Source organism: Pipistrellus kuhlii, unplaced genomic scaffold (assembly GCF_014108245.1).
Source record: "Pipistrellus kuhlii isolate mPipKuh1 unplaced genomic scaffold, mPipKuh1.p scaffold_m20_p_38, whole genome shotgun sequence".
Lineage (NCBI taxonomy): Eukaryota > Metazoa > Chordata > Mammalia > Chiroptera > Vespertilionidae > Pipistrellus > Pipistrellus kuhlii.
Window position 1 is genome coordinate 2,427,221 of NW_023425538.1, and position 14,241 is coordinate 2,441,461.

Here is a 14,241-nt window from a genome sequence, read left to right on the forward strand (position 1 = left end):
TGAGAAAAGATGTTCAGGTAGCCTGCCATCCCAGTCAGGTCCGCCCTGAAGTACAGCCTCCCCTAGGGCCCCCTCAAGGATGACTATCAGTTGCTCGGTTCAGAGGTGGAGACGCTGCTGGGTAGGTGGAAGCTGGGTCAGGGAAAGAGGAAATGCTCACCACCCAAGGCGTGTTCCGTCATGCTCAGACACAGAGACTCCAGAGTGGGGTTGATCTCCAGGTCAGGCCCAGGGACCGGACAGTCTGTATGGGACAGAGGAGAGTGGAGGTGGTAAGGACTGGCTTAGGTGGAGAGTAAAGCTGGAAGACAAAGGACAGGATAGGCTGGCATTGGGGAGAGGCTGGGAGAGACAAGGGGGAAAGGAGGGAGGGGGAAGAGAGAGCACAAGAGACAGGCACACACTAGGATGGAAGATGTAACTAGGCAGAGATGAAGGACAGAGATAGGCCTGGGTGTATCACGAAGCAGGTAGCGGTGGCAAGGGCAGAGGCTTGGCCAACAAACAGAAAGCCTGACTGCAGACAGAGGAATGTGGAGCTTCCTGGAGGCCACAAGGCTGGACTATTTTGGACACACACTATACGTTGTCTTCTTGGGCACAGTCTGGGTACCTGCTGTGGGTGCTGGGCAGCCCGTGTTCCCTGGCTGATGACCTGCTCTATACTTCATTCAGAAGCTTAATTAGAACTTCTCCCATCCTTTCTTGGACCTTCTCCTCTGGGATGGATTTGATCTGGGCAAGCCACACAAATGGGGCAAACCAGGGCAGCAGCCACGTGGCTTATCCTCAAACCACCTCTCAAAAGGGCTTCCTCTTTGGAGTCTGGGAGACAGCCCCTCCCTGGGATAACTAAGATCCACCCCACACTACTTAAAACCCTTCCTGGCTCCTTACATCTGAGCTTTTTACCGGGGTTTAAAAGTCCCTGCTCCCACCTCCAGCTTCACCTTTCATCATGTCCCCTCTGAACCCTGAGCTCAGGCCATGTCAGACCACCTAATTGTCTTCCCTTTGGAGTTATCTCTTCCCTTGGGCAAGTTGTCTCTTTGTGTCTCAGATTTGTGACTGATCAGTTAGGAGTGAAATCAGTCCCTCACTTGCAGGTGGGAGGGTTTGGTTAAACAGTGCAATAAAACTGTCTGACAAAAGCCCAGCATATAGCATACCAGTAAAAAGAATTGTTCTTTTTTGTTGCTGTTGTCCCTGCAGTTCATCCAGTCTTATAACATCATTTACAGGTGGTAGGCCCTGTGCTAGGATGAACACAACTGACAGGGTCTCTTGCCTTCAACAGATGGCAGTCCACATTATCTTATAAATTAAGAATCCCTACTGATTTAGCAGTTTATGACAGGAAGAGTTTAGAGTCACCTGCATATCTAAGGTCTCTCCAGTAGCCATTCCAGAGTAGCCTTATCTGCCTCGGCAGCCTCGGTGCCCAGCAACGGGCTTGACACAGGAGTCATCCTCACTCGTTGAGCAAGGTTGGGCTAACAATCCTCTACTCTTCTGTCCTCTTCACCCTCATTCTGATCTCCTATCTCTGGGCTGGTCTCTGAGCACAGGAAAAACAGTCCCTCCATTTATCCAAGAAAAATCTGATCCAAGAGCTAAATGGTTCTGGCCTGGTCATCTGGCTTCTGAAAAAATGCCAATGGGTTAATAGACACTTCCAAAGAAACCTCATTGCTTTGACTCTCATCCCCTCAACCCCTTCCAAACTGAGTACTTAATGATCCTCTAAAAAGATGATGACAGCTGAAACCGGTTTGGCTCAGTGGATAGAGCGTAGGCCTGCAGACTGAAGGGTCCCAGGTTTGATTCTGGTCAGGCGCATGTACCTTGGTTGCGGGCACATCCCTGGTAGGGGATGTGCAGGAGGCAGCTGGTCGATGTTTCTCTTTCATCGATGTTTCTCACTCTATCCCTCTCTCTTCCTCTCTGTAAAAAAATCAATAAAATATATTTTAAAAAAAAGAGAGAAAAAAAAAGATGGTGACAGAGACTGACATGAATACCAAAATTATGACATAGGGAGGGAGAGATGTGGACATGGGGGAGTGGAAGTAAGGGGTGAGAGAAGAAAGAGAAAGGAAGGCAATTCTGGCTTTGGTAGCACATGGTAGCACATGTAGCACATTTATTACATGGTAGCACATGTAATAAAATTGGAATGATACAGAGAAGATTAGTATGACTCCTGCACAAGGATGAAATGCATATTTAAAACCAAGAGAGAAAGGAAGAAAAGATCTGAGAGAGAAAATTGAAATGGGGGCAGGGAAGAGTACAAGAAAATCCACGAGAGGTTGGAAGGATCGGGAGAGGTACTCAGTGTAAAAGAAATAGGAGAGAAGATAAAGGCCAGCTAAGGGTGTTGTGGAGGCAGAATCCCAAGGGCTAGGGCACTTTACCTGGAGGGAACATGAGAATGGCCTGCGGTGAGGAGTGGACTGGGAGCGAATGTGTGCGCTGCACAGAGCTACGGCTCTGGCTGGGCATGCTGTTGCTGCCTCCAGGGTTGGCAAACCATAAGTTCTGCAAAGGGCATGGGAAAAGGTAAAGTGGGTGAGTGGTGGAGACCAGGCCCAGGAGTAGTGGAACTGGCAAAGGAACCCCTCCCCTCTAATCCAGGCCCAGATCAAAGATACAGACACACACATCCCAGACACCACCACCCACCTCAACCCCAGAAGCACCAGGCCCTCTGTATCTAGCCGCTCACCTGTCGGCCCTGGCCCCCAAGGTTGGGGCTGGTGAGGGCATGTCTGGGGGAAATGCCCCCAATGCCCGAGGGGCTTAGAAGGCCCATTCTGCCGGGTGGAAGGGCCCGGGGAGGCATTGGGAACTGCCGCTGGGTCCGTCGGGCCACCCCCATCCCCACAGAGCCAGCTATGGGGAGTGAGTTGGAGCCAAACGCCCAGCTGTGAGAGAGCAGAAGGCAGGGTGTCAGTTTAGGTGGATGGGGCCCATCTCTCCACCCCTCCTCACGTCCCCATACAATCCCAATGGGTAGGACACAGCACAGACCTGTTCTGAGCAAAGAGTCCCTGTCCAAGTTCCTGCACCACACATTCTGTCTCCTCCTGACCAAGGGGTTTCCCCAGGATAGAGACAGGAAATGTTTCTCATCTCCAAACAAAGCAGTTCTCCTAGCGTTAATACGCATGTGTGATATTCCTGTTATTTGTTTGGGAGTGAGAAGGGACTTCAGAACCCTCTGCACACAAGATGAAGAGAACAGGGACAGGCCAGGGAGGGGTCTGCTATCAGGACAGGATCTGGTTTTGCAGCTTAGCACCCTATTTAGCAATAAGGACATCCTAATTTTCTTCAGGAAAAGTCTACACTGGGTGATGTGTACAAGTCACCCAGTGCATTGGATTCCCAGCCCAGAATGCAATCACCCTCTGAGCACTAGCTGTCCACCAGCAAGGGCCCAGGGAACATGCATGCCCGGCTGCCTGCCTACCCTTTCTGCTGCCGGTAGTTCTGCATCTCTAGTGCGGCTTTGCGCGGGAAGGTTCGGAGGAGCTTTAGCACTTGCTGTTTCCAGGACAGCAGCCGTTTCTTCTGTGTCTCCGTGAAAGCCTACATACAATTAGGGAAGTTAAGAAGGGAGGGGGTGTTTCTTTCAGATCTGCCTTCTGTTCATTTGCTCAAATATTTATCTACTGCCTGCTCTGTGCCAGGCAACACTGGGACGCAGAGGTTACCCGTGCACATGAAGCTTACTGTGTAGTTGGGGAGATGAGTGATGAGTACTGTGAGGGAGAAACACAGAAGGCACAAGAAACTTGATCTAGCATGAGTGAAGGCCAGTGAAGGTGTCCCTGAGGTACAGATGTTTGAATTGGGAACTGAGGGGGCAGTAGGTGGTGAGATGAGGGCTGGCGAGGTTGGCAGGAGCCAGGCAGGTAGTGCCAGTTGGCCATAGAAGGAATGTTGGCTCTGAGTGATGGGGTTGTAGGGCAGGTCTCACCTCGTGAGTCAGGCACTTCTCGATGAGCTGGAGGTAACCGGTGATGTTCTCCTCATCCGGCCGCGACACCAGCAGCTGGGTGCACACTGGGGACATGGGAAAGGGTAGGAGGTTAGACCCCAGCATGCCTTCTGCCACAGAGAGAGGGACAGGGAACAGGCTGGGTGAGTACTATGATTCCTGGCTTATGAAGATACATAAAGCACCCAGCATAGTGCCTGGCATAAGGCAGATATGAGGTCAATGATACCTTTTACCTCTTACAAGAATCTCATCAATTGACATTTTTAGCATGAGGAACCTTGAGGCTCAGAAAGGTTGAGTGTGCCCCAGGTCACACAGATAAAGGAATCTAGACCAAGTGTAGAGTCTGCTAGGACATGCTTCCCTCTGAGAGCTCTATCATACTCATTTGTGGATTTCAGTCACCTCTGAGAGAACTAACCAATTCTCATTTGTTCACTTTGTACTGTATGTAGTTTCCACTGACATACTGTCCTCTCCTTCTCAGGCTAGAGATGCTCTGAGTGTGAGCATTGTCTCCTACCACCAGCCAGGACACACCTGAGGGCAGGGGCGTTGCCACCTCGGTCTCAAGTCACTATGGTGTTTAGTTCCCAGGGTTCTTAAAAAAGTTCTGCTTCCACTATTTAACTTGAATTTGATCCCTAATGCCTAGGTTCACTTGGCTCTCTGCCTCAGAACTTCCTGCTGGGCCCTGGATGGTCTCACCTTTGCCCATCACCCGTGTAAACTGGCTGGGAATGTCTCCGTCAGCAACGGGAGCCGGGGCTGGCTCGCTGCCATCAGTGGGAACTGGAGCTGGTGGAGGGGGGTAGCTCTCTGCAGCTGGAGGATCCTTGGCCTCAGTGCCCTTGTCTGTGCTGGGATGAGCCAGGGGAGTCTCAGCACCTGGCAGCAGTGGCTCCCCCTGGCCTGCATCCCTGGCAGTGGAGGTGGAGGTGGTGGAGGTGGGGGCCACAGTGGCCTGGAGAACACTGTAGGCCTTGATCGGGGTGACGATAACCTGCTGCAGCTCCTGCAGAGCGTTTCGCAGGTTTCCTCCTTCCAGCACGTCCTGCATGGGAGGGCATGGCTGGGGTCACACGCCAACCCCACATCTATGTAGAGAGACTACACAATTGCGGTTAGACAGGGCTTAGAGAGTGCATAACAGGACCCTGGGTTCCAGCACATAGAGAAGGAAAGTAAGAGTACCACAAGCCCACATACATATGTACACATTTGTACCACACATTCCCTCTTCCCCCTTCAAGGTGGAGTCCCAGGGAGCTCAGGAGAAGGTGGTCTAATCCTGGGGCCACTGGGTCCCAGCAAAGGTGGAACCAGATTCGGATGTAGAAATCGGGACTGTGAACTGAGGGGGTAAAACCAGGAGGCAAGTGGCAAGGAAAGGATAAAAGAAATGCAATTGAGGCAGATATGGAAGCAGTGAGGAGATGAGAAACAAACCAAATGGAGAGATCATGCACCCAGGGAGACGCTCTGCTCTACCAGAAAGACCAGTCAGAAATGGGAGTGAAAGGAGAGCAGAGGTTGTTAATGGGTAATCTGGGGACACACACCAGGACACACAGGGAGAGGAGCCTCTTAGCCACAGGCAAGTGAGCCCTGTCATCCAACTTCTACTTGGTCCCCAAAGTCCAACTCTCTAAGGCTGAGACCACTGCAGATCAGACCCGAGGGCTAGAGAGATCCTGAGGAGAGGCCACATGGGTAGCAAGGATGCCCAGGGCCTTCTGCCTACTGGTACCCCTGGGCAGCAGGCTAACCTTGGAGATGGGGAATACCAGTCCTCACCTTCTCCAGGGACTTGAGGACGCTCTGCCGCTCACGCAGCTTCTGGATGCTCAGGGCTATCTTGTGGCGGGCACCTTTGGTGACATTCTGTGGTAGGGCAGAAGGGGACAGGAAGCTGGAAACGGGAGGTCAATCTACTTAGGGTGCTCCAACAAAGCTCAAAGAGCTAGAGGAGGCTCAGGTCACAAGGGTAGTGGCAAAATAGTACCCCAACTCTACCCTGATGGTCCCCCGAGCTTTACCTGAGACTCCAGATGCTGTTCAGTCAGTGTCATCATCTCCTCGTAGCTCATCTGTGAGAAAAGGGCTGCGTACTTGTGCAAGCGGAGGCTCTTGAGCCATGAGGGCACATCTGTTGGAAAAGGAGGGAGGGGCATAAGGTCAGGAGTCTGTTTCATCAGTTACCTTTGTGTCCTGGCTTTCTTATCAGATTGGGGTGTCTGAGGGAAGGGGCTTCTCCCCCATCAGACCAGGGTTTGTGGGGTTCTCTCAGATCAGTCTGAACCCGAAGGGCAGGGACTTCTACTCCCCTTGGACTTTTCCCTTCTCTGGAAGGAAGGGGAAGTTGAAGGCTGGGGGAACAGGATAGGCAGGGTGGCAGCTACAAGCTCCTTTCTGTCCATTAAGCTCTGCAGAAGCCTTTGGAGGGTCCTAGCACTGCCCTCCCCTGTCATACCTTTCATGCCACTGCCATCCTCCTGGAAAGTGTTCCGGCTGGAGCCCTGCTCCTCCGTCTGCTCACTGCCAGAGGAGGCCACGCTGCTCTGGGGCGAGAGGGGTGCGTGGTCGGGCGTGGTGAAAGCAGCCCGAGCCCCGAGCTCCTCTGGACTCGGCCACTCACCAGGGGCCTGGGGGCTCGTGGGAATGAGTGACATGGAGCGCTTCAGAGGGCTGGGGTGGATTTGGCAGGGGAGACCTGGCCAGAAAGGGAGGGAAAAGGTCAGGCTTGGGGATCTGACCATAGTAGACCATGCCACCCCGGTCAGTGCCATGGATGGCGACTTAGCCCCAGACTCCAATAAGGAGAAGGGGCCCTGGCATCTGCAGGGAACTGCCTATCAGATACTGCTCATCCCCTCACCCTTCATAACTAACCCATCAGCAAGCTATGAGCTACTTCTTTGAACTTCACTTCCTCTGTTAGCACCCTGGTCTCAGTCAATGACATCCCTAACTAGAATTACTGCCAGAGTCTCCTGGTTTCTTTCCCTTTAAAAAAAATATATATATTTCTTGCTGAAACCGGTTTGGCTCAGTGGTAGAGCGTCGGTCTGCAGACTGAGGGGTCCCGGGTTCGATTCCGGTCAAGGGCTTGTGCATTGGTTGTGGGCACATTCCCAGTGGGGGGTGTGCAGGAGGCAGTTGGTCGACGTTTCTCTCCCATCGATGATTCTAACTCTCCCTTCCTCTCTGTAAAAAAAAAAAAAATTATATATATATTACTTGATTGATTTCAGAGAGGATGGGAGAGAGAGAGAAACATTAATGATGAGCCCTAGCTGGTTTTGCTCAGTAGCTAGAGCATCAGCCTGCAGACTGAAGGGTCCCAGGTTCAATTCCAGTCAAGGGCACATGCCCGGGTTTTGGGCTCAATCTCCAGTGGGGGACATGCAGGCGGCAGCTGATTAATGGTTCTCTCTCAATTCTCTCCCTCTCCCTTCCTCTCTGAAATCAATAAAAAAGAGAAAAGAAACATCAATGATGAGAGAGAATCATTGATGGGATGCCTCCTGCACGACCCCTATTGAGGATTAAGCCTGCAACCCAGGCATGTGCCTTTGGCCAGGACCCTTCAGTCTGCAGGCCAATGCTCTAACCACTGAGCAAACAGGCTAGGGCATCCTGACTGGTTTCTTGCCTCCTATTCATCTCACAGCAGAACAATGGTCCTTCAAAAATACAAATCTGACCAAGTCAGTCCCTAATTAAAATCCCAATGGCTTCCCTTCATGTTGAAAATAAAATTTAAACTCTTCCACACACTCCACTACAAGGCCTTCCCATCTCTGATCTCTTATCTCCTACTCACCCTTTGGATCAAATATTTCTAGCCTTTGCCCCTCACCCCATTTGTTCCTAAAACATTCAAACTTGTTCCAGCCTCAATACTTTTACATTTGCTCTTTCTTCTTATCTTCCCTCAGGTCTCATCTTGGCAGTATCATCTCTTCTAAAGCCTTCTCTGAACCCCCAATATGAAGTAGTTGTCCCCACCAATTCTGGTTACTCTATCATATTACTGTCTTATCTTTCTTACATTACCTATCACAACCTGAAATGATCTTATCTAGTTATTTGTTCATTTGCTTATTAACTATATGCCCCTGATGCAATAACCTGTGATAGCAGGGATCTATCCTGTCCTAGATAGCATTGCATACTTAGTAATTACAGTGGGGCCTAGAGCAGAGGAGTTTCTTCAGAAGTACTTGTAAAGTAAATTAAATGAATGAAGTATATAAACTACATGCTCAACAGCCCTATCCTTGGGCTTCCCTAGCTCCCACAGATTTTTCTTGGACTACGCCCAAACCACAGTGAATCCAGGCCCTCTTACAATGATGTTGCAAACCCTCCATCCATCCATTCCATTTTTGAGGTGGGAAAAGGAATCCAACAACTTTTTACCATTTTCAAGATAGGGTAGATTCCCACAGCTTCCAGACGGTTACACATGCTATCCCCTTTGTCTAGCTCACCACTTTTCCACCCTTATTTGCCAGCCACTTCAACCTTCACTCCTTCCTCTGAATTCCTTTTTCTGGGAGTCCTTCCTCAGTATTCCCCTCTTCCCCCCAATGTGTGTATGTATGTGTGTATATATATATATATATATATATTTTTTTTTTATTTCGGAGAGGAAGAGAAAGAGATAGAAACATCAATGAGAATCATTGACTGGCTGCCTCCTGCTCGCTACCCACTAGGGATCAAGCCCATAATCTGGGCATGTGCACTGATTGGGAATCAAACCATGACCTCCTGGTTCATAGGTTGAGGCCTTCTGTATTCTTTGGAACCCTGAACTGCTCCTGCCTCAAGCCCTGCACTTATGCCCACTTCACTAGCCTGCCTCTCTAGCACTGGACTCTGGGCTTGTATGGGATGGCAACCCTGTCCAATCATTTATGCAACCCCAGGATCAGGAGCAAGGGCACAATATACAGAGCCTTCAAAGTTTCCTGAAGGCCAAAAGGAGGGCACCCATGATCCTAAGGGTGGTAACATGGCCTCTGAGCTCAACACAGGCAATCTGGAGTATCCTAAATACAATTAAAAGGAAAGGAAACAAAGCCAAATGTCTCACCCTAGGTAGGTGAGAATATTAAAGCCCAGGGAACGGAAGCCCTTTGCTTCAGTTTCCAAAGCTGGGCGGCAAAGGCATAAGATGGAAAGGCTGGGATTCCTACCAGCACTCCACTGACACCAGCCCAGAAAGGAGATCAGCCTGGTACAAGCCCCAAAACACCTTCCCCCTTCTGTAACAGTACCTATGCTCCTAGCCAGGAAGTCACCTGAGGCAGAGGGCAGTGTACTGACCCATTCCCTAAGCCAGCTCTCCGCCTGCCTATAACCTCTAAGGTCCTCTGCTCAGGGCTCCTGCCAAGTCTCTGAACTCCCAGAAGAAAACGGCATACATATATTAAGGGACTGGGAACCCTCAATATAGGCTATTTTACACCTGTTTTGATCCCTTTGGCCTCTTCCTTCCTCCCTTCTTAGCCAAAAAGGAGGCAGGGAAGACTGAGAGGGCAGAAGAATGACTGTGCAGTTTCTGAGGAGCCCTGCTTGGCCCTACAATAGGGTGGAGGCTGACCACAGCATGAAAACTATAAAAACAGGAATGCTGACCAGAGTTCCAGGGCCTCACTCTCTCCAAGAAACCCTGGTCTGTCCTTGGCAGCACCCCAAACCTACTGTGCCTGCCTGTATAGGCCAATCCTTGCTCCCCACTCAAAAATATTAAAATGGTTTCCTGCAACTGCTTGAAGTTTCATCCTATCCTTCAAGGCTCTCCTGTCCCCCAATGTGGCCTTAACATGCTGAGATTTGGGAGTCAAGACAGATCTGAGTTTAATCCTGGCTTGGCCACCTATTAACTGCATGATCCCAGGCAAGTCACTTCATTTGCCCTCCACCTCCATTTCTGTATGAAGCCCTTGGCATGTACATGGTAAACATGAATGTTTGTTGCCATTACTCATTTAAATCCTTGCACCTCTCAAGCCCTGCCAGACCTGTCTTCATACTGTCTTCTCCAACTTGCCACCCCCATGCCTTCAAATCATGCTGTACTCTTAATTTGGAATGCCAAATTCCTTTCTCTTTTCTGGCTCAAACCCCATCCAATATTGTTTCAGCTTGGTTCTGCAGTAGCTGCGGTCCCCATCATGGGAGGAAGAAATGTATGGGCACCCTCTCTTGATGAAGTCTGAGGATCTTCAGGAAATCACTTTTAGGTGAAGACATTATAGCACAGTAGTTAAGAGTATGAACTATTGCCAAAACTGGTTTGGCTCAGTGGACAGAGTGTCGGCCTGCAGACTGATAGATCCCAGGTTCGATTCCCATCAAGACATGTACCTTGTTTGCGGGCACATTCCCAGTAGGGGGTGTGCAAGAGGCAGCTGATCGATGTTTCTCTCTCACTGATGTTTCTAACTCTCTCTCTCTCCCTTGTAAAAAATCAATAAAATATATTAAAAAAAAAAAAAAAAAAAAAAAAGAGTATGAACTATGGCCCTAACCGGTTTGGCTCAGTGGATAGAACATCGGCCTGAGACCAAAAGGGTTCCAGGTTCGATTCTGGTCAAGGGCAAGTACGTTGGTTGTGGGAACATCCCCAGTAGGGGGTGTGCAGGAGGCAGCTGACAGATGTTTCTCTCTCATCAATGTTTCTGACTCTCCATCCCTCTCCGTAAAAAATCAGTAAAACATATTTAAAAAAAAAAAGAAGAAAAAAAAAAAAAGAGCATGAGCTATGGCCCTAGCTGGTTTGGCTTAGTGGATATAGCATTGGCCTGTGGATTGAAGGGTCCCAGGTTCAATCCCCAGTGGGAAATGTGCAGCCAATAATGATACTTCCTCATCACTGTTGTTTTTCTCTCTCTCTCCCTCCCTCTCTGAAATCAATACAAATATATGTATTTTTTTTTAAAAAAGTCTGAGCCGAAACCGGTTTGGCTCAATGGATAGAGCGTCGGCTTGGGGACTGAGAGGTCCCGGGTTCGATTCCGGTCAAGGGCATGTACCTTGGTTGCGGGCATATCCCCGGTAGGGGGTGTGCAAGAGGCAGCTGATCAATGACTCTCTCTCATCGATGTTTCTAGCTCTCTATCTCTCTCCCTTCCTCTCTGTACAAAATCAATAAAAATATATATTAAAAAAAATAAATAAAAAAAGTATGAGCTATGGAGCCAATCTGTTTAGACTTAAATTCTGGCTACACCATGGCTGGTTTGGGTGGACTGAAGGATCCCAGGTTAGATTCTGATCAAGGGTATGTATCTTAGTTGCAGGATCCATTTGAGCAGAGGGGACCAATTGATGTGTCTCTCTCACATGGGTGTTTCTCTCTCTCTGTCTCTCCCTCTCCTTTCCACTCTCTGAAAATCAATGGAGAATATCCTCAGGTAAGGATTAACAACACCACCACCACCACCAAAATAATAATAAATTCTGGCTATACAACCTTGGACAAATGACTTTCCTGTGACAACCAATGAATGTATAGGTATAAAGTTCTCAGAACAGCTCTTGGCAAAGACTACACAGTTAATATATTTTAACTAGAATTATCATTATTAATATATCCTCCCAATCTAGAACCAGAAATTGTCATACTCTGAGATTGGAAAATACCTTGGTTTGTTATATTTCCTAGAAATGGCCCTATCCCTCCCCTCTATCTTCCATGATTCTCACTAGCATCTGGGAGGGAGGGAGACTACCAGGACATGCATATTTAAGAGGAGAAGAAAGAGGCTCTGGGGGTAACTGTTGTGTGGTAGGTGCCATACAGGTGGACACCAGAGACACAGGATTCACCCCATCTACTGGCATAAATGACATGTCACTGCCACTCTTTCCTGGCCCGCTTTAACCAGTGCTCACCACAATGAGGAGCTTAGAAACCTCTTGCTTTGAGTCAGATCATGTTACTTTACCAATCCTTAAAAATATGACTCTCGTATTCTGTTCATTTGAAAAACTCATTGGAACACCTGCTCCTTCTGCTCACACGTCTTCAGGGTGCTTAATAAAAGAGCCCTTTCAAAACCACTTAGTTGGAGGCCAGTGCAATGATCAGAGGCAGGCTCTGATGGCAGAATGCCTGGGTCTGAACTTTGGCCAGTTCCACCACTTGTCCTATGTGTGAACTTGAAAACATGATTTTACCTCCTGAGTCTGTGTCCTCATCTGTAGAATGGTGATAATAATATGGTTGTAATAAGGATGAAAGGAGTTCATGTGTGAAAATATCAAGTATAGGCAATGCTCAACAATTTTACTTACTATTACTAATGCACAGCAGCATGAGTTACAGCTTAAATGAACAGGCATGGAAACAGATTTCTTAGACACAACATATAAATCTGAGCCCTGATACAAAAATCCAGATGTGTGAACTATAATAGAAGGGACCTCAGATTATGTCATTAATTTAATGCCTTCAGAGGTCAGACAGGTGTAAGATATTACCAAAGAGGGATAGTGGAGGAGGCAGAGGCTGACTGGGGCACATGTGTAGGGTGTAAAAGGGATGACCAATGTTAAATTCCATCTTACTGTTGCCACCAGAAATATAGACCTTGAGCTGCCAGATCTTTTGACTTTTTTCAAGAGAAGCTAAATTTTTAGGGAAAAATTCCTGACTTCTTATATTATTACCAAATTTACTTAAAAACACAACAAATAAAACCAAAGTTGTATTGAGTCTGGGCTCAACGAACGAAACATATCTGTAGGTGAGATATGGCTCTGGGAATGTCAGTTCACCACCTCTGCATTCCCTCATAAGGTGAGGCCCAGAGAGGTTATGTGACTTTCCCAGGGCCACAGAGCAAGTAAAGAGATAGCCCAGTCTGTCCCTTTTCAAGTAGGCATGACCTCCTGGGACTCACTACCCCATCACCTGCATTTGCGTTGCTCCCAATACTGTTGATGACTGGCGGCACAGAGCTGGGTGAGTGGAAGGGAACGTGTCCATTTTCCCGGGGTGGCTTGTCCTGCCAGCTTGACCCTGCCTCCCTGGGGCTCAGCTCTGCAGGCCCCCCCCACTCATCTGAGCTCTGGCGAGAGTGGTAAGTGGGCTCGGGCCGGGTGCGGAAGCCACTAGACAGCCGCTCTTCCAGGTGGCTCAGCCAGAGGGCCAGTGAGTTGCGGTCCTCCAGTGTGGTGGCCGGGTGGATGAGGGCATAAGAGAGCAGCTGGCGGCTCTCCTCGATGAAGGCATTGCTCTCGATCGAGTAGGCCAGCACTTTCTGCAGCAGCCTCATGTACTCCGACTTGGCCTCCGTGTTGCGTGGCTGAAGCAGGGGCAGATGGGACAGCAGGAGAGACACTACCTTCTCTTTGGACTCCTGCTGCCATTGGCTGACGATGGCTGCAAAGGAGATGAGAGAATTTTAGGGGAGCAAACTCCTATAAACCCAGGAGAGGGACCTATAGCCTGCTCCTTCAGCTCCAATCTCTAATCCCTTCTTTCATGACCCCAACCCTGATCTTAATATAAGCGAGATCAAACACATGCACCCTGCTTCCAGAGTAATTTTTCCTGGTTCCATCACTCCTACTCTAAAAAAAACCTGCTGTAGTTCCCAATCAAATTCGCTACTCTAGAATTTGATCTGAATTTCCTATCTCCAAGGCCTCCTCTTTTTTGTTGTTGTTAATCCTCACCTGAGGATATTTTTCTATTGCTTTTAGAGAGAAAAAGGAAGAGGGGAGAGACACAAAGAGAGAAACATCAATGTGAGAGGAACACATCAATTGGTTGCCTTCCATATGTGTCCTAACTGGGGTTGGAGATTGAACCTAAAATCCATGTATGTGCCCTTGACCAGAATGGAATCCAGGACCCTTCAGTCTATGGGTGGATGCTCTATCTACTGAGCTAAAATGACTAGGGCTACTCTTCTTACTCTTTATCTTCAGGGCTCCCACCCACTTTCCCTATCAAAACAGTCTTTTTCCTAATTAGCAGGACAGTGATTGCCTGGCCAATGTGGCTCAGTGGTTGAGCTTTGACCCATGAAGCAGGAAGTCATGATTCCTGGTCAGGGCACATGCCTGGGTTGCAGGCTTTATATCCAGTGGGCAGCATAGAGGAGGCAGCCGATCGATAATTCTCTTTCATCACTGATGTTTCTATCGCTCTATCCCTCTCTATTTCTCTCTCTATAGTCAATAAAAAAATATTAAAAAAAAGAGAG

The 14,241-nt window shown here is 48.8% G+C and overlaps 1 protein-coding gene and 1 pseudogene across 3 annotated transcripts in view; one reads left to right on the forward strand and one right to left on the reverse strand.

Moving 5' to 3' along the window:
* Positions 1 to 14,241, reverse strand: part of SAMD4B (sterile alpha motif domain containing 4B) — a 45,599-nt gene that overhangs the window by 2,185 nt on the left and 29,173 nt on the right. Inside the window, exons 3-12 of one of the 3 annotated variants that reach the window (XM_036408346.2) lie at positions 12,942 to 13,412; positions 6,483 to 6,722; positions 6,049 to 6,158; positions 5,807 to 5,893; positions 4,718 to 5,063; positions 3,986 to 4,071; positions 3,476 to 3,594; positions 2,729 to 2,927; positions 2,418 to 2,541; positions 161 to 244 (exon numbers count right to left, since the gene is read on the reverse strand). In XM_036408346.2, coding sequence (XP_036264239.1) covers positions 161 to 244; positions 2,418 to 2,541; positions 2,729 to 2,927; positions 3,476 to 3,594; positions 3,986 to 4,071; positions 4,718 to 5,063; positions 5,807 to 5,893; positions 6,049 to 6,158; positions 6,483 to 6,722; positions 12,942 to 13,412 — 1,866 coding nt within the window. The remainder of the gene's footprint in view (positions 1 to 160; positions 245 to 2,417; positions 2,542 to 2,728; positions 2,928 to 3,475; positions 3,595 to 3,985; positions 4,072 to 4,717; positions 5,064 to 5,806; positions 5,894 to 6,048; positions 6,159 to 6,482; positions 6,723 to 12,941; positions 13,413 to 14,241) is intronic. The other 2 variants (XM_036408348.2, XM_036408347.2) reach the window with 2 other exon arrangements.
* Positions 2,144 to 2,232, forward strand: LOC118702456 (annotated as a pseudogene).